The following is a 23,956-nucleotide window of genomic DNA, read 5'->3' on the forward strand; positions in this document are numbered from 1 at the left end:
ATAAAACATTCGCGTGTACTTATGTACGCATACGATGTTAATTTATGCCTCCAGTATAAGGACATTTCTTGACATTTGGACTTACAATCCGATCTAGATCTAGATTTCAAATATGGTGCCGAGATAACGTACCAAACTTTAATGGATCCAAGTTATGATCTTCAGTCGTGCGAACCCAATACACAAGACTTACACTCTAAGTGGGTGCTCTTTGGAGAGAATAACACGGATTGATGATCTTCAGACCATTTTTCGACTATTGTCAATAAGACCAGGGGTGTGCTTGGTTTATAAAAAGGTATTTGATTATCCTTACATGACCAAAACGTTATTGATTTCGCTACTCCGTCCGATTCTTAAGTATGGATCACCTGTTTGGAGACCAAAATACATAAAATTGGTTCAAAAAACGTCTTACTGTTGACCTTTCGGTACCTAATTGGAGATTTTCTTCCCTTGCTAACAGTAGAACGATACAGTCTCTATTTGAAAACTTATTCGTGTTGAAGTTGATAGTCACGACTTGGTTATTCGGCAGTGAAACACTGCTCAAGGCAGATTCACATGAATCTACATACGCCTAATCTTAAATCATTGTAGATCTAATTATGAGCTGCATACCATCTTGATTGTCTACCGCTCTCAGAGCAATCAATTCTAACTTTTTTTAAACTCATAATTCGATTTTACATTTATTATTATTATTTTTATATTATATTTATTTCCTCGTTTCTGTACTCTTTTTCATATCGTCTTATTGTTATTCGAGACGTACAATGCACGGTAGCTCTTGAGTTGTATATATATTTATTAGGTGGTAAGCCTGACATATTGTTGGCGCTAGTAAAGGTAAATCAATATGATTTTTAGAAGGTCCCAACCTTTAAAAAGCACGTGTATATATGTATGTATTTGTAAGCTGTCAGTTTATTAATTTGTGAGTTATAGAATTTTGCGTTGTTGGAATATCCCTATTTCCTAACACATTGACCTTTGCATTTAGGATTTAAGTTATCGGATTTGGCCACACTATTATTATTGCCTTCCGGTAAGAAGCTCTCTCGGTCACTCTCTTGCGTTTTGATCTCTATAGATAGAATTATTGCACCTACAGTTACTATTACATCTACATACATATGGCATCCAGAAGCCTTTCAGGGAATTCTTGCACAGGCATTTCAGGGAATGCAGAAGCCTTTCGAGGAATGCCAACAGAAGCATTTCGGGGAATTATGAAGCAGAGTCTCACGCCCGGCAAGAGGGTATGGTAACTTTTCTTCATGTGGTAGTACTTACACTCGACAAAGAATTATTCCGAAAGGCCTTCCGGATTACTTCCACTTCCGACTGGGGCACTCTCTTGTACGCATACAGTGACAGCCGACCATTTCACAAATTATGCCCTTCAATTTACAAGTTCTTTAAGTCTACTTAAAAACAATATTATTTTCGAACAATGACAGTATGTAAAAAGTTCTTGTTTTGCATTGCCATAACAAGATAATTGTTTCAATATAGAAAAGAAATAGTAATATCACATAATAAATTTTAATACTGACTTTTATTGGATTAATTGTCATTAGAGTATTCAGCTTGTGACGTCGTGCCTCAAGAAATAATTTGGCAATAAAAAGGTCGCACAATTGATTTATTTTTGAATATTAATTTTTAACTTTTAATGTTTGTATCAAATGCATTAAAATTTTTAGATTTTTACGCTCTCAATTTTATGCAAGCGTAGAGAGGGAAATTTTGCCTGTCACCAAAAAGCGGCTGCATAGTGCAAAACCTATGTTTTGCCACTACGCATCTTGCTCTAATGTCTTTGGTTAAACTTTACGGCACCTCATCTTCGTTATTTACGCAGAGAAGCTGCGTGTGGATCTAAGATCAAAACGCTTTTACGGCTGACGGCTATACAATATGTTGGAGTAAATATACTAACTGTTTAGCAATCTTCATTATTATATTTCATAAATGGTAAAAGATGACAATAATTATTATTTACATACTTTTAAGTCGCACGTCTTGTTTAACAGTAAATTACTCGGCTTAAGGTCCCGATGCAAGACGTTTGCGGAATGAATGTACTTCAGTCCACGCAATATCTGATATAAGAAGTAACAGATGTGATCATTACTTAGCCTCTGAAATAAAAGCAAATTAGGTTTTGATTATTAAAATTGTACAAAATATATGTATATAAATATATATAAAACGGAGACTTATAATTCTCTTTTATAGTTTTATCTTGTCTTTTGATTTGTGTCCCCTCTTTTGCCTTTTTCATATTTGCCTTAGATCGTGTTATTGTTCTTCTTTACACGCCACGTATCAAAATTTCTGACAACTCTACCAGGGCTTAATATCTATCAAGAGCTCACAATCAAATGCAACCCTGGCTCGATAAGTCTATGCAACCCTTTGATAAGGGTTTCAAAACAACACATGCTTCTCCGACAAGGCCATTCTGATAAATTACACGTTCTCGTGTATGGTGTAACAATGTAATGTAACAATCAACTTAGTAATTGGTTCTTCATTTAATCTTGTTTCTTCATTACCATAAACTTCTTTTTTTATTTTTTCTTTATCATTCGGCAAATTCTTATTTTTTCATGTCTTAACTAATATGCTTTCATTTTTTTAATTAATACTTCCACAAATAGCTCTCTTAACTAAATTAAATTCATTTCATACGGATTATTTTATTCCTTTTCTTATGATCGCGTTTAGGAAGTGAGCTTTTTCATTGATATTGAGAAATGGGGTGGCAATTTATAGACACGGTAGTTTGAATTAATATTTCAGTTTTATAACGAATGGCGGCAGTGCCCGTACTGAACCGATTAAAAGTTAAAGTGTATCACAGCAGTACCGGTGCGATTAACATTTAATTTGTAACTGACCTTGCTATGGAGAAGGCAAATGAGCAAGTTTTACAGAATAAAGATTAAAACAGCTGTGCTCGCTCTCTATTGAGAGAGAGGAACATAGCATAAAGGGGAATGCAAAATGTATTGCTGCACAGAGCAATGTATAAGACCGATGAATAAAATAACTCAAATTTATGATGAGCTACTGCTTGCTGCGGGCTGCATAACCAAACAATCGCTTTTCTCGTCTATGTATCTTAAAAAAAGATTTTCGTAGCCCTTCTTTTTGTTTTTACAATCTTAATAAATAATTATTTCCATAATCATTTTCACAACAAATCATTATTTTATATCTCGTTTTCAATAATTCTCGTTTCTTATCTATCTTTCCTTCAAACAACAACATTGTCAGAATACCACTCTAGGCTCAGGTGCCGGCTCGTAGCAATCGACAACCATGAATCTCAATTCACCTTCCGCCAATCTACTGTCTATTTTCACAGCTTCCATTAGTGTGTTTTTAATCAGTTTCACCGTCTTCATCTGGAGAGCTAACCTCGATCTCCAGCTCGCTTGGCACCTGCCCATTTGGCAATCTTCTTAATTGTTCATGCGCATATTTATACCGTCTGTTACTTTTCATACTTTTTAATGTGTATCCCTCGTTCTCCAATAACTCAATATCTTTGAATAGACCTCTACATATAGGATCAAGTTTAGTCTGGTTTCTTTCAATATTATTATCCAACACTTAATTTTACTATTTTAGCTCTGCCTTTATCAAATCTCAGGAACTATAAAAGCTAGAAGGTTAAGATTATAAATACAGATTCTAGAGACATAGACGTAGCGCAAGTTTATTGACATATGTTGATGCGCCCACAAACCGCACAAATTGTGTATATTTTTTCACATTTGTATTAGTCTTCTAAATTTATATTGATTTGCAAAAGAAAACTTTTTGCCACGCCTACTCTACCGCCCAAATCTGCCACTCCCACATTTTAAAAACATTTTCGGATATTTTTTCATAATTTTATTAGTCTTGTATATTTATATAGATTTGTCACGCCAATGCTAACGCCCTAAAGCTTCCTAAAACTGTCACGGCCACAATTTTAAAGTGTCTCGATTTTTCTTCTTTATTTTTTCTTGAAGATTTTTATCTGTATACAGAAAAAAAAATTTTTTCAATTTTTTTCTTTTTCTTTCTCCCAATATTTATCGATATCCCTGAAAAATGATGAAATTTCGCGTTCGCTTTTCCACTAGCTGAGTGAAGGGTATCCGATATCCGATAGTCGGGGAAGTCGACTATAGCATTCTCTCTTGTTTATATTAATATCTAAATCTTTTGTTCCCGTAAACGTCTCAAATAGACTGTCTGATAGGTGATTATAATATACCTTAAGCTGCGTGGTCCCCAGAAGAAAAATCGAATATCCTTCTCCCTATATATAGCACAACATGACTTTATTGACTGCATGCTCTACTTGTCGTTGTCCCAAGATATTTATTATCGATTATGGAATATGCAGCTTGTAACAAGTCCTGAAACTGTGTTTCTGTCCAGAGTAACTCCTCTTACTCAACCTGAAGATCCAAATGATTCTACTTTTGAGGTGACAATCGACCGTAAGAAAAGAGAAATCAGAGAACACAACCAAACAAATTTATTGTTTTCGAAAGGCAACCTTTCTGAGTCTAAATAATTTTATATATGCCTTTAATTGTATAAAGGCGCATGCAATAAATATTTTTTTTTCTACAACGTTTTATTTTTATGAAATATTTTTTTCTCATTGTAATGACTTCTTTTTGGAAAATTTATGTTTTAAATTACAGTAGTTGTAATAATGTCTTTTAATTTTGTCAGTTTGTTGCAATAGTAAAGTTCGGAAATATAGCCGCAAATAGTAATTGCGATAAGTAGTGAAAAATTAACTCGAAGGTCATATAGGACCCCATTACAAATACAATGACCTCCCCCCGTGGTGTTCCCTATCTACCGATTATTACATATATTAATTTATATAATTAATTAATTATTTTTTATAATTATAAACATATATATATAATGTGAACGATAGCTATCAAGCGGAGATTTTAACAATCGAATATTAAAAAACTATTATTATTTTATTTCAGCATATTGATACGAAATTGGTCAAAACTTTAAATAAGTCAATTCCTTTCTTGGATCAGAATTGATTTCGGCATAAAAATCGTCTTATAGCACATCTACGCATATATACATGTTCTCGTCTATTGTTTTTACTCACAAAAGAAAGCAAATTCTATTTTTAGATTTCTTACGCTCTCAGCGTTAGCGAGCGGTCAGAGGGCAATTTTGGCCGTCACCAAAAAAGTGACTGAATAGTGCCAAACCAATGTGTGGCCGTTACGCATTGGCTTAGCGTTCTACTGTTCGCACTGCAATTAAGTCGCTCATTATCATTCGCTTTCGTTAACTTGTACATATCGCATAGATGTAAGATCTCGTTTGCTAAAACCCATAAAAACATTGTTGATGAACGAATTGCGCCTATATTGATGTTAAACTGTACTATATACGAATTTTAGTATTTCTGTTGCGCTGCGCCAAACGTATAAATCTCTTTTTGAAACTGCAACGCGCAGTCACACGGAAAAAAAAAAAAAAAAACATTTTTTTAAAGTTTCAAGAACTTTGAATGTTATCTTCTGAATGTTATATTCTGCCGGATCTGCTGAACTTATATAAACTACTCTTTGATTATGTTTTCAACATGGATCAGTTAAGAGTGTTATTGTCAGTTAGAAGTCAAGCATAAATCATAAGCGCATAACGCGCTTGCTCAAGTCGTCACTGAATCTACGTGATGAATATACATTAGAGGAAATAACCTCACAATTGGACAGGCTCGGTTCAATTTGTAAAGAATTCAAAGAATTGGGAAATAAAATGGCTATTAAGGATGAGTGCGAAGGGTATATTGATCAATTTAACAACGAAGCATACAAAGATAAGTGCCTGCAAGCGTACTCATCTATTCAAGCTACAAGCCGGGGACCGGGGCCATCTACTAGGACCGGCAAAAACCACACGCAGGTGATGACAACGTTACGTTATTGACCATGCCGCGTCACACGTATAACATTTTTGACCACGCCGCTTGCAAGACGCTGCTGGGCAATGAGTATGGTATATTGTGAGGTCCTTCTAAGAATTTTATTAATACGTAGAATATGACTGGCGCCAAAGTGCCGTTACGAGTCAGGCCACAGCGTTGTCGCGCTTATCAAAATACACATTAAGCCATTTTCTGGAGACTGCAAGGAATGGCCCACATATAAGTAGCAGCACCCAGAAGTGTCACTGGTTAATTGAACGCTGCAACCGTCCCCAACACCTTGTGAACACTTAACTAGATACATTTGTAAACTTAACTTCGACTAGCAAAGCTGAACTGGAATTCTACGCGGCTTGGCCGTTGCTGGACAAAACAGGAACTGCTGGATTATCCACTCCATTCTGGTCAGGGTTGATGCTGAAACTCGACGAAAGTGGATCGAAGGCAGCCGCGGTCTGGATACTCCAACTATTGAAGACTTACTCAAGTTATTGGAGAGACGCTGTGAAGAATTCGACCTAAACAAACGTGAAGCTGACACAGATGTCAATGTCGGTCCTCGGCAAAACAATACCAAACAAACTTCACACGCTTTGGTGTCATTGGAGAAAGGTTCTTGTGTTAAACACAATTAAAAAAACACAAGATCTACTCATGTCCACAGTTTGCTGACTTATTTATTTGTTCATAACCAGCCGAGTAACAAGTATCTGATAGTTGGGGAACTCGAACTCTTGTTATTGTTGAAAAGGGGACATTGAGCTTAAGTTCTGGGGTATTTAAATTTCTTATTGCGTGTTGTAACGAGATTTTTAAGGGGTGTGTTGGAAGAGGGTAAGAGTTTGCTGGAAAGTTTGTATGTCAGGAATTCTGTCTTGTGTGTTTATTTGCGATTCAACTATAAGGTTGGTAGTTGGTGTTGTTCTAAGAGCTCCTGGAGTTTTGATGTTTTTTATGCGATTTGTTAAGTGTTTTGGGCGGTACCTTAAGTGGGCAGTCTATTTTATAGATTAATATCGAATTTATTATTTGGATAAGGGAGGAGGTGTGGTATTTTTTGGAGGAAAGGTGTTTTATGATGGTTTACAGAGGCTGTAGACATTGCCTATGTTGGTTGCCCAGTTGTATCTATTGTTTATTGTTAGCCCTAGAAATGTTGTGCTCTGACAATGTTGGGGTCTGACAATAGTTAAAATTTCCACTTTGAATAGTTTCAAAAAGTTGTTACAAATTGGTGAGTATGTGTTTAGGTAGCAGACTCTCAATTAACAATGTGGTCCTGCTAGAAATATGCCACACGCAACTGAAAAAACTGAATGCAATACTGAAATTAATTTGTGGTCATTTTGACGAGATCAGGCTTCAGAAACATAACCCTAGATTATTGTAGTAATTAACGTTAAAATGGGCTCAACGATCGGGTAGTATAAATATATGCAGTATTATAAATACTAGCCTTTTACCAAGCTAAACCGAAGATCATTACTAAGTGAGGTGGCTCTGGGCCATATTATTGATCATGGGCTCAAAAAGGATAAGTACTGTGCCATTCAGTCAAAGTAAGCCTACAAGATGTTTAAATCGAATATTAAATTATTTAGGTGAGGGTATTACAATGGCATGTAAACGAACTAAGCAATTGAATCCGCTGAGTTAAAATTAAATAATGGTTTTTATGGAAGCACTGAATAATCTATATAAACAAACAAACAGGCATTCAATGAGTCAAATGAAGACGATTCGTTCCTTTTTGCAACGACAGTAACGCCTCTGCGTGTTATATTCACCAGACGGGAATAATTTTATTCCGAAAACAAACGATTTTATCGGCCTTTGAAACTAGATCTTCTCAAAAATATTGCAGAATTTGCATGCCTCAATAATAATTATATTACGTAAAGTTTAATTTGTAGTTAACTGTTAATGACAGAAAAGTATAAATAAATAAATGACAAATATAAAAATAAATTTTTGTGGACCAAAAATTGTAAGTCTTTAATAAAAAAGAGCCTGTATAAAATCTTTATAAAATGAAAATATGGAGTTAGGGTTGACCAAACAAACCAGAAGCACAAATGTTGGGAATTCTGCTAGCGCAGCATTCAATAACTTTAATGTCTCCCGAAATAACAGACGCTTTTATCGTCATTTCAAACATGAGGAAAATTTTAATATGATTGTCAGGTTCATTGCCAATTGACCTAGATAAGTATGAACAAGTGCCATAGGACGGGGAACTAATTGTTGACGTGCTTTCTTAGGTTTCAATAACAGCGACAGTTTACAAGATTCTGGTTCACTCCAAAGATATTCTTAAAAACGTAAGTGTAAGGGCATTATTCATCTTCAAATTGCATGGCGGACGGCAAAGCCGAATGATGTTTTCTTGTCGAAACATGCATCGCGAATAAAGCTGTTTTCCTTATTCGAAGCTGACATTAATGAAATCAAAAGAAGGACGGTCCAACTGCTGATCGTTGAAATTCTGGTTTGGCATAGAGAGGTAATCCCAGATAAAGACAAGTGTGATCCAAAGGTGGCCGAAGATGACGTCAAAGCCAGTGACGCCTGTTACTGGCAGTTTACTGGGTCCGTACCGGCATGCTTCCTCCGTTGGAAGCCATGCTTTCAACAGAGTCTTTAAGGGGAAGCATACACAACTTTTTCACTGCCCGTCTTGTCTTTCCTGATGATGGTTTCAGTACAGGGTCTCTTCCGGGTATTAGCTGAAGCACTCCACCAAAGGGCCACCTCATTGGGGGTAGATTCTCGTCCTTGACAAGAACAATGTCGTTTACCGACAGACCAGGCCTTGGAGTTCGCCACTTGCAATGCTGCTGAACTAACGTTACACATTCTTCCTTCTACTTAGAGCCGAATATTTACAGCAAAAACGATACGCGCTGCCACACATTCAAGCTCGTACAGTTGAGACTTATCACGTTAGGCTCACAGAAAGAATAAGGAGGAACATCCATATCAGGCTCTCTGAAAGTAAATCTGAAGGTCTAGAATTAATTAAGGCTGAGATATGGCATTAAAGAGTCCTTAATTAATCGAATGATAGGACTGAAGGACCCACAGCACGATAAAAATGGTGCTTGGCCGTTTTCACCGTCGCTTCCCAAAGCCCACCAAAATAGGCCGAACGTGGAGGGATGAAATGCCGATAGTTTCAGATAGACAAAAATTGTGCACCGACTTCTGGTGATCATTGCTAAACACAGTCGCTTTAGTTCCAGTAGCTCGTTTCTGACGACGACAAAATTAGTGGCGTTGTCTGACCATATTTGTTAGGCTTCAACCTTGTGCATATAAAAGGCTTGAGACCATGGAAAAATGCTACTGTGGTCATTCACTGGCAAATAAATAAGAAAACGTAGCACTTTATTGGGGGCTTGTTGCGAGCCTCCGGCTTGCAGAAGAATGGCCCACAGAAATAGACTCCAGTGGGAGTCTTCCTTCGGAAGATCCTCCATAATGTGTTCCACGAGACGAGGAACTATACAAAGAAGAGCTCTAGGGTCGGTATGAAGATTAGCATCATGGTAAAACAAAATATTTGCGAATGTTACTGGATGGTATCTTGGCAAGGTGCTGGCCATTGAAATCCAGCTAAGAATTCCTTAGTCGCCCGTCTGCTTTAAGAAGTCCTGACTGATCCAGAAGGCCCGCTACCGTGAGAAGAACGCACTCTGCAGCGAACTAAAGAAGTTGGCAAATGTAGAAAAAATGGATATGTCCACAGACGGAGATTTTGCCAGCAATACACATCTACGAAGATCAGGAAGCAGCTTCTCAGAGAGACTAGCAGATGGCCAATCCTTCTCTGACTCGATTAGAAATAATTGTCCGTGTATCCAGAGCAAAGAGCACCCCTGTCAACTCTTGAATAGATAAAATCCTATTAGCCACAAAACCGTTAAGTATCGAAGGTTCATCACGAAGCCAGGACAACGCCATATTCGAGCTGCACCAACAGTAAAACCGGACATTAAATATTTTCAGTTTTGGTGATGTCACTCCCATCATCAAATTTCAAGAGTGAGGAAATTTAAATCGACTATTCCCGAAACTGTGCCACAGAATCTTGATTTTTTAAGTTGAAGCAAAACGGGATGTAATTAGATGCAATTGTGAGCCGAAATCAAGCGATTCCCGGCCGGGAATGAACTATCCATTACGGGAACAATAGTAAATTGCATGACCTACATATCATGACAGAGCAAGCAGCTAATAGTAGTTAGGACATTAGCCATAAATGAGGATCTGTTATCGTGTCTATTTTTTCCCACCTGGCCGCTGGCTGTTGTATATGTGGCTTTAGCGTAGTATATGGCTTCCAATCTTCTGCACCGCTGCTCCACAACATTTTCCATCGATTCCATCAACGGAATCGAATAAACGAATGCCGGATCCACTAGACGTTCTTCCCATTTTGCTTGAATCGTGGACACCGAGTTTATGGATAAGGTCTGGCACTTTGCTATCTGCTCAGGCGAGCCTAAGTCTTTGGGAGCGCGAATGTGAGCATTAAATGTATCCGATAGTTCCCTAGTTTAGAAACTAATCCACTGCCTTTAAACCCAGAATATCCGTAATGTGTACCTAAAAAACCAAACGGCGATTACCAAATCGCTTTTGCAATAAATCTAACGCAGTAGCATATTTCAAAACCAGACTTTAGGTGCTGCAACTTATCTATACTAGTAAGGTCCTGATGGCTGCCTATAATACTCATAAAAATCGAGTAAAAGTCTGTCCAGTAAGCATAGCTTACGCTGAGTGTTGATGTGTATAACTGCAAGCCTTTAACGTGACACCAAAGACACTAGAATAACAAGATACGTAACGGCCATACATTCGTTTGGCACTATGCAGCCACTTTGGTGAAGGCCAAATTTGCTCTTTTTCCGCTCGCTGACGCTGAGAGCGTAAGAAATCTAAAAATAGAATTTTCTTGCTTGTGTGAGTAAAAACAAGAGACGAGAACGCGTATATGTGTGCGTGTTGTGCTAGAAGACCGAAATCAATTCTGATCGAAGAAACGAATTTACATATTTGAAGTTTTGGCCAATTTCGTAGCAATATGATGAAATAAAATAAAAATTCACGCCCTGACTATTATAATTTAAAAATTTTTTAAATTCGTTTGTTAAGATCGCCGCTCGAATTAGCTACCTTTTACCTATTTATATTTATGTTGATAATTAATTATGTGTAATATATACACTACTTTTATTTGTGCACTAATGCTCAACAATAAATTTTTTTATACACATTTGTTTTTTATTATTTTTAAAAAAATTTCAAAAACTTTAATGTGTATTTTACAAATATTAATAAAAAGATCAGATGGTGCCCTTAGTTTTCCGAAATATTAAAAATTTAAGTAATAAAAATTAATAAAATAAATAAAAATATGAAAACTGTTTATTGCAAAAGTCATATCTGGAGGCACGAAGTGCGGACACAAGCACTCAACAATCACTGCCTTATTAATTGTTCTCACGTCGCAAGCTGAATACCCTAATGACAAGTATTCTAATATAAAGTCATTTTCGAAATTTATTTTGTGATGTACATAGATTCGTCTATTACTACTTCTAAGCTTTATTTAAATAATAATAACGTTGAGGCAATGCAAAACAAGAATTTTTCGCATGGTGCCAATTGATAAAAAATAATATAGATTTAAAGTCAACGAACAAAAAATCGTATGGCGTTACGCATCTTGTTATTCTAGTGTCTTTGGTGACACCTTCGGCAAACTTGGAATGCTGAGCAAAATTGGCATTACTTTTAGCTATTTCCGGTCGTATGTATGCTAGCTTTAAATTGCATGCATTAACTCGCTGCCCATTTTGTCAAACTCGAGTTACTTGAAGCTTCTTGAAGCTGGTCGATTTGTTCCAACCTCACAAGCAGTGTTGGCTCATCGCATCCGCTTACTTTTTCATCTCGCAACGATGTTTGCAATATTTTTTTACCCTTGCATATATTGCAGTTGACTTCCGCTTCAAAAAGTTCACTCTGTTTGAGCTGCTTGCATTATTATCCATGGCAAATAGCTTCAATATCAACACAAGCAAGCACAAAATAACGGAACAAAAAAGAACGTCAAACATCTAACGACAGCTAACCAAGCGGCAGCATATATATAGGTATATAATACAACTATATATATATATAACGTATATATATATATATAAGCAATTAATGCTTGCTGTCTATCAAAATCGAAACGTTGGATTTGGTTTTATTACAGATGTACATAGCTTGAGCAGGTCTCTCGCGCAGCTGAGAACACAAAATTTGAAGCAGTACTTATGGATTCTTATTTACCAATATTTATGTATTTTGCGATTTGCATTAAGCTATATTATGCCTTATGCACATATCGCGTCGTGGTCAGAAATGTTAAACCAATGAGCCTTTTTATTAGCTTTAGAATAAATAAGACTTATTACCAATATTTTTGGTTTATTTTAGTTTATTTGACAGCGATGGGTCAAAACAGAGAGAAAACGTTTGTATTCAGGTGGCGTATGTAAACAACTAAGCTCAAAACTTTGACTCTCCGAACGACCTGTGTAAATTTTATCGTAAAGATAAGAATGTATGCAAACGTTTGCTTAGACAAATGACAAATAAATGATCAAAATGTATAAAAAGAGACTTCCGACATTTTTTTAAATTGACAAGATAATTTTAAAGCCCACATAATAAAAAAAAATACTATTTTGAAAGCATAACGTGATTCAAAGACGTTCCGAATTCTACAGCGATGAAATCACTTCCTTTATTGACAATTTCCGACAACCTACAATTGTATTCAGACTTTGTGTTTGGAGTAATAGCCAAGATGATACGCATATCAATGGTAGTTGTTTTCAATAAATTATAACCAAATTATAACCTTACCTGTGTTTTAAGTAGTTTATACAAATCAGTCTCCATCAAACACTGTACAATGTAAACATCTCTCATTTGGTCTATGCTATCAACTCGAAGAATATCTCGAATATCAATAATCTGAAAGGAAATAAATATACATAAGGAACAAACTAATTAAAAGTAATTTGTATTTAAAACTACATTTTCAGGAAATGAACATTGTCAAGCTGTCGTTTGTACGATTATGCCCACCGACTTAATCACACATGATACAACAGCTGTGTTTATAAAAATAGCAGTGCTTGGGACCAGCGAGTTTAAGATAAAAAATTCCTATGATTTATAGTTTTAATGGAAAAATTTTTTTAATATATCGTTAGGTATTTAATTTCAAACAATTTAACAAATGTTTCACTTTTATTTCTTCAATAGTTTCGAAAATATAGATTAAAACAACATAATAGGCAGAAATTCTCGTGTTCACTAAAATAGCAGTGCTATAAAAAAATAGTAACAAAATTTAATTTTACTAAGAACGAACTTAGTTTTTCTTCTTTTATGTGTTAATTAGGGCCTAATACTCGGTTAGCCAGTACAGCCTTACACCCACGCGGCATGGAGTCCACCAGGTCCTGGCAACTTTTGGCGTAATTTTGGAACATGTATCCTGCACAACTTGCCAAATCTAAAACTTAGACGACGGGGAGTTCTTCAACACATATTTTTTAATGTCCCCCCACAGGTTTTCAATCGGGTTTAAATTTGAAGATGGAGCTGGCCAAGGAATTACATCAATTCAATTTTGGGTGAACCAATTCTTAGCCGAATTTCTTGTTTTTCGGATCATTATCCTGTTGGAATGTCCATTTTAAGGGCATATTATATTCAGAATGACAGTAAGACATCACTAAGTATTGGTCTATAACATACCATTGTAAAAAAACAAGCCAATACCAGGATTTTAGGTCCACCATGATTCTTCATTGGGTGTTTTGGGTGGTACTCCGTGTTTGGAGGTCGTCAGATATACTGTAGTGAACCAGTTCCACCAAATAGATATAGATATAGAAATAGATACCAAATGGAACTTTGAATTTTAACGTCGCTGATTCCCAAGTTCAGCTCAGACTTTATGTCCCTAAAGGATGCAAAAGGATAGAATTTGCTGTAAGGAACTATACGTCGATGCTCTATATCTGTGGTTTTACGTATGGTACCACGGTTTTCGGGCTTCCATTCATATTTAATAGTATTGGATACCATTTTGGCAGAACATTCAAGGGTTTTTTGAATATCCTTACTTGTTTTTCCCTCCTTTCTTAGCTTAAGAATTGACATTCTTTTCTCCTGGGAGAAAAAACATACGTACAGTACTGCAAATCTTTATTATGTGGACGGGATAGATTTTGGCGGTTTTTAAGGGTTATGGTAGTCGTGGACAAAACAACTGATTTAATACAAAAAAATTAAAAATTTTCTCAAAAGTATGGGCGTTTCAGTTTTGGGTGGTTTGTGGGCGGTTAAAGTTGTGGCGTGGCAAGATGAACCAACAAACTTGCCCTGCGTCTATATTACTGGATGCTACATGCTTAATCTCAACATGCTTTTATAGTTGATGAGACCGAGGTATTCATACGGACAGAGGTACCAATTGACTATTGATGGAACATGTCTATTGATCCTGATCATAAATATATATACGTTATATGGTACTTTATGAGTATGCCTGTTATATATATATATAAATTTGTAAAGAAGTTTTGTAAGTTTATCTAGCCTATTTTGATCTTATAATTTTTATTTGTGTATTTACGTTTTCATGTTTAAATCTGGTCAATATGGTTATTTCTCTGAGAGTCCTTTGACAATAAGTTTGGTGTTCAAAGGGCGAAATTTTTTTTATTGCAACTCTTTGGCTTGTTAGCGTGTCATCTGCAGACCTGAAATGAAAAATAAAAATTGTTTTACAAGTTATTTTCTTATTTACAAAAAATATTACAAGACAAAAATGGAATACACGCTTCGGTATTCAAACATTTCTGCGCAACAATAGAATATATACAATACATTTTATGATCAAAAGAACAAAACTATATTTTTTTTTTAATTACGGCGGCTATAGGATGTAACCGTCCAATTTAAATAAAGTTAAATAGTATCAAAAAGCTGTTTCTTATCGAATTAGAACGCTATTTGATTAAAAACATCTATAATAGAATAACTTTTTTTTCTGCTATATGATTCAGTAGATTGATTTATACCATATTTGAACTGAATCTTTGGTAAGCCTTCTTAGCTTCTGGCATAACGATGAAGGTGGATAAGAAAGCAATAGAAGCAGCGGGTTCATTCGAAATACATTATGATTTGGTACGCCTAATGAATCTAGTAAACCATGTTTTTAATAACGCCACAAGAGAACATGGAGATCATATAATTAACGAGTCCAGTTGTTGTCGAGATCATTAGAGTAACACATTGAATCACACACTTTTGTAAATTCATTTAAGTTTAATATTACACTCACATATCTCGCTAAATATTATTTAAAAAAAAAAACATTTATAATAATACAACGTCGTCGCAAAAATGTATGTCGTTAAATGGAATTATTTACAAGCTCAATCATTAACTAAGTTGCGGGTAAAAACAGTATTAATTTTTGTGATATGTAATTAAAGAAATTACAAAAACTCTCGTGTGCAATGATGTGAAAGAAAAGAAAGGCAAAAGAATTTGCAAAGAAAACAATTTGTGTGAGCTCGTTGAGGGAAAGTTGCAAATTACCTGACATTGTGAAATTATTATCCTGCAGCGTAAAGGAATGGAAGAGAAACCGACTCAAAGGGGATTGATGTGAGCAACATAGAAGAAACATAGAATCACCGAGTACCAAATCGGAGAGCAACGACTTTTCAGTGGCCGACTAAAATCAAGACAGGATTGTTGGCGACGAATCAGTCGTTGTAGAAGGTGGATAGCAGATCTTGTGGATCAGGAGAGACGAGAAAGAGTTATTTACGTTATTTTGGGAGCACTATTGGTGAGAAAGCGAAATCTAATTTTTATTTGTGAGCTAAGACACTCAGACATTTGCAACATTGCACTATGGTCCAGAATTCGTTTTTTTTGGCATAAACTCTAAATTTTTATGTCAATATATCGTCTTTTAGCAATTATTTTCTAATAGAAAATCGATCATATAAATAAAAACCAAAAACAAAATTGACCGAAAGCTTCACTAAATCTTTTTATGAGCTTTTAAAGTTGAAGTGTTAAACAGCTGATTGAGAGAATGCAATTCCCGCCAAATTATTTGTTTACTTTTGCACGTAGTACGATCGTTAATACGCATCCAAAAATTATAGTAAAATATGGAAAATAATTGTCAAGGTATGATGTTTTTAACGTATATATGTAATATATGTGTAGTTGTACTGTTTTTATGTTGTGTGACATCCAATTTATGTGTATTTTAACAGAAAATTCTAACGTGTCCCCTGTGTTTCGTGGAGTATAACTAATTTTCTGACAATTTCTGACAAAAGTTAAAAACGTCAGTTTGTACCTTTAACTATTGTCTTTCACGGTAAAGTAATATCTTTTGCCCATTTTTGCTCGTTTTCTTAAAAATTTGATTTTATATAGGCAAGTTCGAGTTCACACATAGCGACCTCTTGGACATTTGGAGGCGTAACAATAGGCAAATAAGTTATGTTTCAGATTACGTTTATTCCGCAATCAACAACAATAATCTGGAATCGAAAAAGACAGAAGAGATTGACAAAAAAAATAGTAAATTTGTATTATTTATTAAAAGAAAACTAACTGCCCGAGTGTAACTGACAACTAGACCGATTTATTTCCAAACATACCAAGTGGATGGCGTCTAAGATAAGAATTCTTGTTAGTGATTTTTAAAACTCCAAAACACCCCAACAAATGGGACGCCGAAACTTATCTTACCAAAATGCAGGAGAAAGATTAGAAAGGAATCTGAAAATGCGAGCGAAACCCGGAATAAACTTTACAAAAGAGACCGACTATCACATGCAAGGAAAAATAGTCGGATCAATACGATGAGTGATATTTTCCACAGAGCTATTGATTCCTCGGACCCACTATTATCAACAATATGTTTAAAAGAAAGAGAGAGAAAAAATAGGAAAAAACCACTTCCGAAGGCAGTAATACGTCTTTTGGAAATACAGTCTAATTTTAAAACTGATCCATCAGACAAAATATTGGACTCACATTCTGATTCTGATTCGAGTTCAGATTCGGAAAATTATAATGTAGAGCTAGAAGAAGAAGAGGGCGATTATTTTTAAAACAACAATGTACACACTTTTATTTAAAAAAAATGAAATTTCGTTGACTCCCGAGTCATACCAGTAGTTAATATGGGAGGCAAGAGAGGGCGTGGTCGCTCAGACTCAAATTTTGTGTGCAAACTATTTGTGATTTAACAACAAAATGTACAAAGTTTCAAGTCTGTAGCTCAATTTTTAGAGTTTATGCCAAAAAAATCGAATTCTGGACCACAGTGCATTGGTTAGCGGCTAAAAGTTAAAGTTTATCCTAATTTTAAATTAACTTTTCTTTGTGGAATTAAATAATTTGTTATATTTGAGTACTTCCTTTATATTTGATATACTATTCTAACTATATTTAAGTTAGGCACTGATAGTTGCGATTTAAGCGAAAAACAAGAGGGAATGCTACCGTTTTTGTGTGTTTTGTAGGTGAAAGAATGGGCGTGGCCAAAGTGTTTTGGTCAATCTGTTCACCAAGACAGACAATAAAACGAAGAAAAATGTAAACATTTTTAAAAAGTGCCATGGCAACATGGGTCAACAAACTTGCGCTGCTAGTACGTCTCTAGAATCTGTATGCTGAATCTCAACTTTCTAGATTTATAGTTCCTGATATCTCGACGTTCATCCTGATCAAGAATATATATACATTATATGGTCGGAAACGCTTCCTTCTCACTATTACATACATTTCAACAAATCTAGTAAACCTCTTTTCTCTAGGAGTAACGGGTATAAATATATTTACCATAGCTCCCCCACAACAAAAAACAGAATAACAAAACTATTTATTGAAATATTCAATAGCCACATAACACAAGCCTACAAAACAAGCCTAATCATCCCAATCCTCAAGCCAAACACAAACAAAACTAAAACTTCCTCATACCGACCCATCTCTCTCAACTGCTGTACAGCAAAAACACTAGATAAAATAATAGCGAAAAGACTCTGGTGGCAGGTGAGACATAACAATCTATATAACGACAACCAATTCAGATTTAAAAAAGGCAAATCGACTTCGGACTGTCTACTCTATTTAGACTGCCTCATAACAATGTCAAAAATGCACACCTACCTCGTCACTCTTGATTTTTCAAGAGCCTTCGATCGAGTAGGTGTGCACTCCATAATCCAGCAATTGCAGGAATGGAAAACGGGCCCCAAAATAATAAAATACATTAAAAACTTCATGAGCAACAGAAAAATAACTGTCCGCGCCGGTCCGCATACATCAAACCCATTACCCCTATTCAACGGAATCCCCCAAGGTTCACCCATATCCGTAATACCTTTCCTCATAGCATTCAATAACTCAACTCCGCTATCCGTCTAGCTCTCGGGCCTATCGCTCTACCCCAATAAAAACCTTACTTTACGAATCGAATACTCCCTCTTTAGAAATGAAACGAAACCTTCAAATAGCCAAACTATCCCAAAACCTAATCTTCTCCAAAAACACTCCAATACATAAGTTCTTGCAGCCTAAAAAAGCTAATAAGAAAAAAACATCAACAATAGACCGAACAATCAAGCTTAGCCTAGAACATAATCTACCCTACAAACCAATAAAACTCCATAAACACAGGCCATCATGGACCCTCCCCAATCTAATAGACACGTCACTTAGAATCAATAAGAAAGAACAAACATCTCCAGATCAATACAGAAAATTATACGAACACACAAAGAATAACCTCAAAACACACAATTTCATATTCACTGACGGTTCAAGAATTAATTACACAATATCATTCGCCATTACAACGGAGACAGACGTCTTGATACGGCATACTTCCCCCATATTCATCCGTCCTCATCTCCGAAACAATCGCCATCCTAGAAGCAATAGAACTTACTAAAAACCGAAGAGGCAAATTTATTATCTGTTCCGACTCCCATCAGCAATAGATTCAATTCAAAACACAAATTATAACAACTTTTACCCAAGCAGAATACGATCGCTAATAACGCAACACGCACCTAAAATTAAAATAATGTGGATTCCTGGCCATTCAGGAATAAAAGGAAATGAACTAGCCGATCAAGCTGCAAAATCAGCAAGCAGTATGCCACTTATCCTCACCCCAAACATAAATACCACAGATATAAAAAAACAGCTTAAAGCCGACCTTGCGACAAAACAGAAAGAAAACATAATAAACTGCAGTCCATGGTACCAATCTATTAACACGAACACCTCACACACATGCGATTACCTTAAACAATCCCACCCAAATTGCAGCAGACTCGACCAAATAAAAATAATACGACTTCGACTAGGACACACAAACATAACCCACCAACACTACCTAAATCCCAATTCAATACCAACTTGTCCGTATCTTCTTCTACAAGCCAAGCAAGATATATTTAACAACACCAACTCTCTAGACCTTCTTAGCAAACCCAATCCACATAACATAAAAAAACTCCTACTTTTCCTCAAAAAAACTAAATTATACCACAAAATCTAAAAACAAAACAGGCATTTGTACATAACAAGCTAGCAATTAGTTACCAAATTAGATATTAACTAAATTAAGATATAATAACATTGTAAATAAATATAGCTGTAAGCCCCGTAGCCAATGCTATACTATCTAAGTTAGTCTAGTTTTGTAAACTATTCTATCTATCATAATAAATAAATAAATAAATTTTGAAATGATAGACTAAGAACCGGTATTTTAAAATACAGTATAAAGTCTGAACTTTATATTTCTTGGAGGGTCAACTGTTTATTAATGCAAGAGCGTTCGTTAGAGATTGACGTATAGTACATCGGATTGGATACATAAAATTGATTTAATATAAAAAATAAAAAAAATATTTATTGCATCCGCCATTATGTAGCAGGTAGTAAAGATCGGAACAATTAAAAGCATGTATAAAATTTTTTAGACTCAGAAAGGTTGCCTTTCGAAAACAATAAATTTTTTTGGTTGACTTCTCTGATTTCTCTTTTATTACGGTCGATTTTCACCTCAAAAGTAGAATCATTTGGATCTTCAGGTTGATTAAGAGGAGCTACTCTGGAGAGAACTTGTTACAAGATCCAATAATCGACCGATAGAGTTACGATAATAAATAACTTGGGACAACAACAAGTCGAGCCTGCAGTCAATAAAGTCAAATTGTGCTATACGGAGAAGGATATTTGATTTTTCTTTTAATGTGCGAGATATCATAGTGATTGGTCGTCACTTTTCTCATTAAATTCAATAGCGACCTTTGGTGGTACCCCGATGTTAAGTCTAGGGTAGTACAAAATTGCCTTTCGCTAAAATCATAGGAATACTTGGCATACGGTACCGATCGGCGATGGTTCGACCATTCAGTTTCCTGAAATCGATTAGTATTTTTTTTCTGTTTTCGTTGGCATTAGTTCCTTTTTGTCAAAAACCCATGTTGGGCTGTTGAATGGCGACCTACAAGGCCGGAAAATGCTATCCTTTAACAGCATCCTCTGCTCCCATGGGGTAAGGATATAGTTTGGAATATACGGGTTCGTTAGTCTCCATACGAATTGTGGCAATGATCGATGTGTTAAATGGAAGCGCCTCGATAGAGTGAAAAAACACTTGTTTCCTCTTCAGAATCATTTTATTGAATTCAGCTTTCCCCGAATTTTGGATTTCTACGTCACAGTTTCGCATTCGTGGTATTTTAGCTGTTCCGATACGTTTCCATACTTAATTGCGTTGTTGCGTAGATCTTCCGACCTGCGTTAGCAAGTCTAAACCTATTATGGCATCAAACCTACTACTGATGGTATCAGTAAAAAGAAAGTGGCCGGTAGGACATATATGTGCATTAACCACTTTTCTTTTACTTTACTGGAGCCGTGAATGGAACTCACAGTGAATGGGGATTCGATAAGAGTTATGTTTTTAGCTGGTTTAGGGGCTTTAAGGTCGTTGGAGTCCAATGAGTCACTGTCGATATCAATCGCATTAAGAGCGGCGGCGTCCGCGTTTAAGTAATCATCATCTTCTTTCGCATTGGAGGCTTGCTACATTGAAAACGTTTCGTTTTTCAAGGGATGTCTAAACTCTTAAGATGATGGATCTATCTTCATTGGTTCTGGGGATTGATTTTGTAAGGGTAGGGTAGATACCCAGTCGTCCCGTTTGCGCCATGAACCGGTATTTTTATTCTTGTTTTTCTTTTTAAAATAATGAGGGTTTTTTTGCATTGTTTTTCAGGCGAGCGGTGTTGGCTCTTGTTGAAATCAATATTCTGATTTTTTGCATCACCGCCCTGGCATATGTGGTCGCAAACATGCTTCGTTCGATACTGGCCTCTGCCTCTGATACACCCTTCAATGGATCAGTTCGTAATTTCATAGAAAAACTTGAAACCAAATGTTTTATAATAACAAATAAGCTAGCCTTAGAAAATATTGAACTTAATAATCATATGTATACAAACGCAATGAACGATACAGTAAAAAATTAAATTATTAAAAAACTCCCAGACAGACTCTACATGCATAAATTAAAACAAATTGCCCAGCAAGCGGGTTGTTATGACAGCATATGGTCCGATCGCCCAAAATCCCAAAACACTCAAATTACCACAAATAAAAATCAGCACAGTCTAAACTACAATAACGCTTCAAATAATCAAAATAGAAACCAATCCTATAACCAAGCAGAAACCAGTCAAAATAAAAACCAATATAACAACAAAAATAGTAACAGCCATGACCAATCTTACAGACACTTATATCAAGAATTTAGACAAAAACTCGACCAAGCACAGGCACAAAATCCTGTAAACTATCAACAAAGTCCAGCTTCTTCAACTGCTCAGAAGCAGGCAATAAAAAGGCAAATTTCTAGTACCAGCGGCCATTCAACAACGGATACGTCTGAAAATGTTCATCTACATGCCTCGGACGAAGAAGAAGATACAATTCCTTCATAAATATTGTTTTAAACAATATACAGCTCCGATGTATCATAGACTGGGACTACAATAAACATCATAAGAGCGAAAAATTTTAGTTCCCCAGTAAAAATACTAATTTACAAGTTTACACCATCAACGGTGCAATAATTTTAAAAGAAATTATTATTTTCAAACCCAGTAAGCTTTGCCCCACTAAACAAGTCTTCTATATTCATAATTTTTCAGAAAAATATGATATGATATTAGGTACAGTTTCCCTACAAGACGACAAGGCCCAAATAAAGTTTGGTGAAGCAAGCATAAAATTCAACAATAACGACTTCCTAATGGAGTACATCAGTACCACTTCAACATCCGAAGAGATAAGTCGTGCCACTCAGATTAAAGCCTCGCTTCGCGTAAGCCCAAAACCCTTATCAGCAAAATCTTGATAAAAAAATATCAACCACTAAGAGAAAATAAAAAACTCAACAATAAAAACAGCAATACCGCTAAGCCCTTAACCAACAATCATGACAGACCCACCCAACATTTACAAAATTACTTCAAAAACATACCAATCCCAATTAGGCGAACCCAAATTTATAATTATTAAAAGAAAAGACAACAACTTTTTCGAAAGAACTTCACGATTCATCATAAAAAAATCGGTGGACTTTGCCTGTGGAGGAGAAGTTGAGGGATGCAAACGTACAAGAGACGGCAACCTGCTAATAAAAACCAAAAACGAATTACAAGCCAGAAAACTCCTAAAACTAACAAAAATTGCAGATGTGGATGTAACAGCAAGTGAACATAAAACATTAAACTTCTCTAAGGGAGTTATTTACTGTAACGACCTTAGACACATCGACGAAGGCACAATTCTACAAGAACTAAAACCACAAAAAGTAACTGAAGTTAAAAAAATAATAAAAAAGGCAAAACCCCAACTCTAACTCCGACACCAACAACATCACATTAGTTGGAACTGGACTAATAATTATAACCTTTGAATCGCATAAGCTCCCCGAGATAGTACGAATCGGGTACGAAACAGTCCGAGTACGAGACTATATCCCACTCCCACTTCGATGCAAAAAATGCCTCCGCTTCGGTCATCCAACACCCATATGCAAAAGTGTAGAAACTTGCATCAATTGCTCAGAAACAAAACACACAAACGACGGAGAAAAATGCACAAACGAAAAAAACTGCTTAAATTGCCGAAACAACCCAGAACTTGACCATCAACACAGCCCAATTGACCCCAAATGCCCTACGTTCATAAAAAACCAGGAATTAACAGCAATTAAAACCACACAAAAAGTTGACCATAAAACTGCCCAACACATATATTTCGAACGTCACGGCTTCCAAACGAAAAACACCTACGCCAAAACACTTACAAACGGCACAACCCAGAGGACAACAAATACTCCATCACCTAATATTCACACAATCCAATCCAAATCAGCAGCACAAAACACTTCATCTAAGACACCAACAACTGAACCAGCCAAAACAACCTTACTATCCAACCAACCACACCAACACCACCACCACCACAGCTACGACAAACTAGAAGACATGGATACCGACTACACACCTACCAGAAAACCATCTACGGCATACTCATCACAACTCACAGAAGACCTAAAAATAAAAATCTTCCCGAAAGATAAGTCCAATAACCTATCCATAAACCTTAAAGCATCGAAAAGCTCTAAACAAAAACAAGCACACTAACAACAGCGACAGCGAATCCATATAGAACCTTAAACTCTACACAAAACCCTAACCGTTAACATTACCTTTAAGTAAGTTATAAGCTTTAATTTTCTCATAAATGTCACTA

The 23,956-nt window shown here is 35.8% G+C and overlaps 1 protein-coding gene across 5 annotated transcripts in view; it reads right to left on the reverse strand.

The window, feature by feature from the left end:
- Window positions 1-23,956, reverse strand: part of LOC6620522 (mitogen-activated protein kinase ERK-A) — a 98,511-nt gene that overhangs the window by 67,875 nt on the left and 6,680 nt on the right. For 3 of the 5 annotated variants that reach the window (XM_032726888.1, XM_032726886.1, XM_032726887.1), the window contains exons 3-5: window positions 14,700-14,826; window positions 12,914-13,024; window positions 2,013-2,147 (exon numbers count right to left, since the gene is read on the reverse strand). In XM_032726888.1, the coding sequence (XP_032582779.1) occupies window positions 2,013-2,147; window positions 12,914-13,024; window positions 14,700-14,826 (373 nt within the window). Of the gene's footprint in view, window positions 1-2,012; window positions 2,148-8,133; window positions 8,998-12,913; window positions 13,025-14,699; window positions 14,827-23,956 lie in introns of those variants that run through there. The other 2 variants (XM_032726890.1, XM_032726889.1) reach the window with 2 other exon arrangements.

This window comes from Drosophila sechellia, unplaced genomic scaffold (genome assembly GCF_004382195.2).
Source record: "Drosophila sechellia strain sech25 unplaced genomic scaffold, ASM438219v1 2R_2, whole genome shotgun sequence".
Lineage (NCBI taxonomy): Eukaryota > Metazoa > Arthropoda > Insecta > Diptera > Drosophilidae > Drosophila > Drosophila sechellia.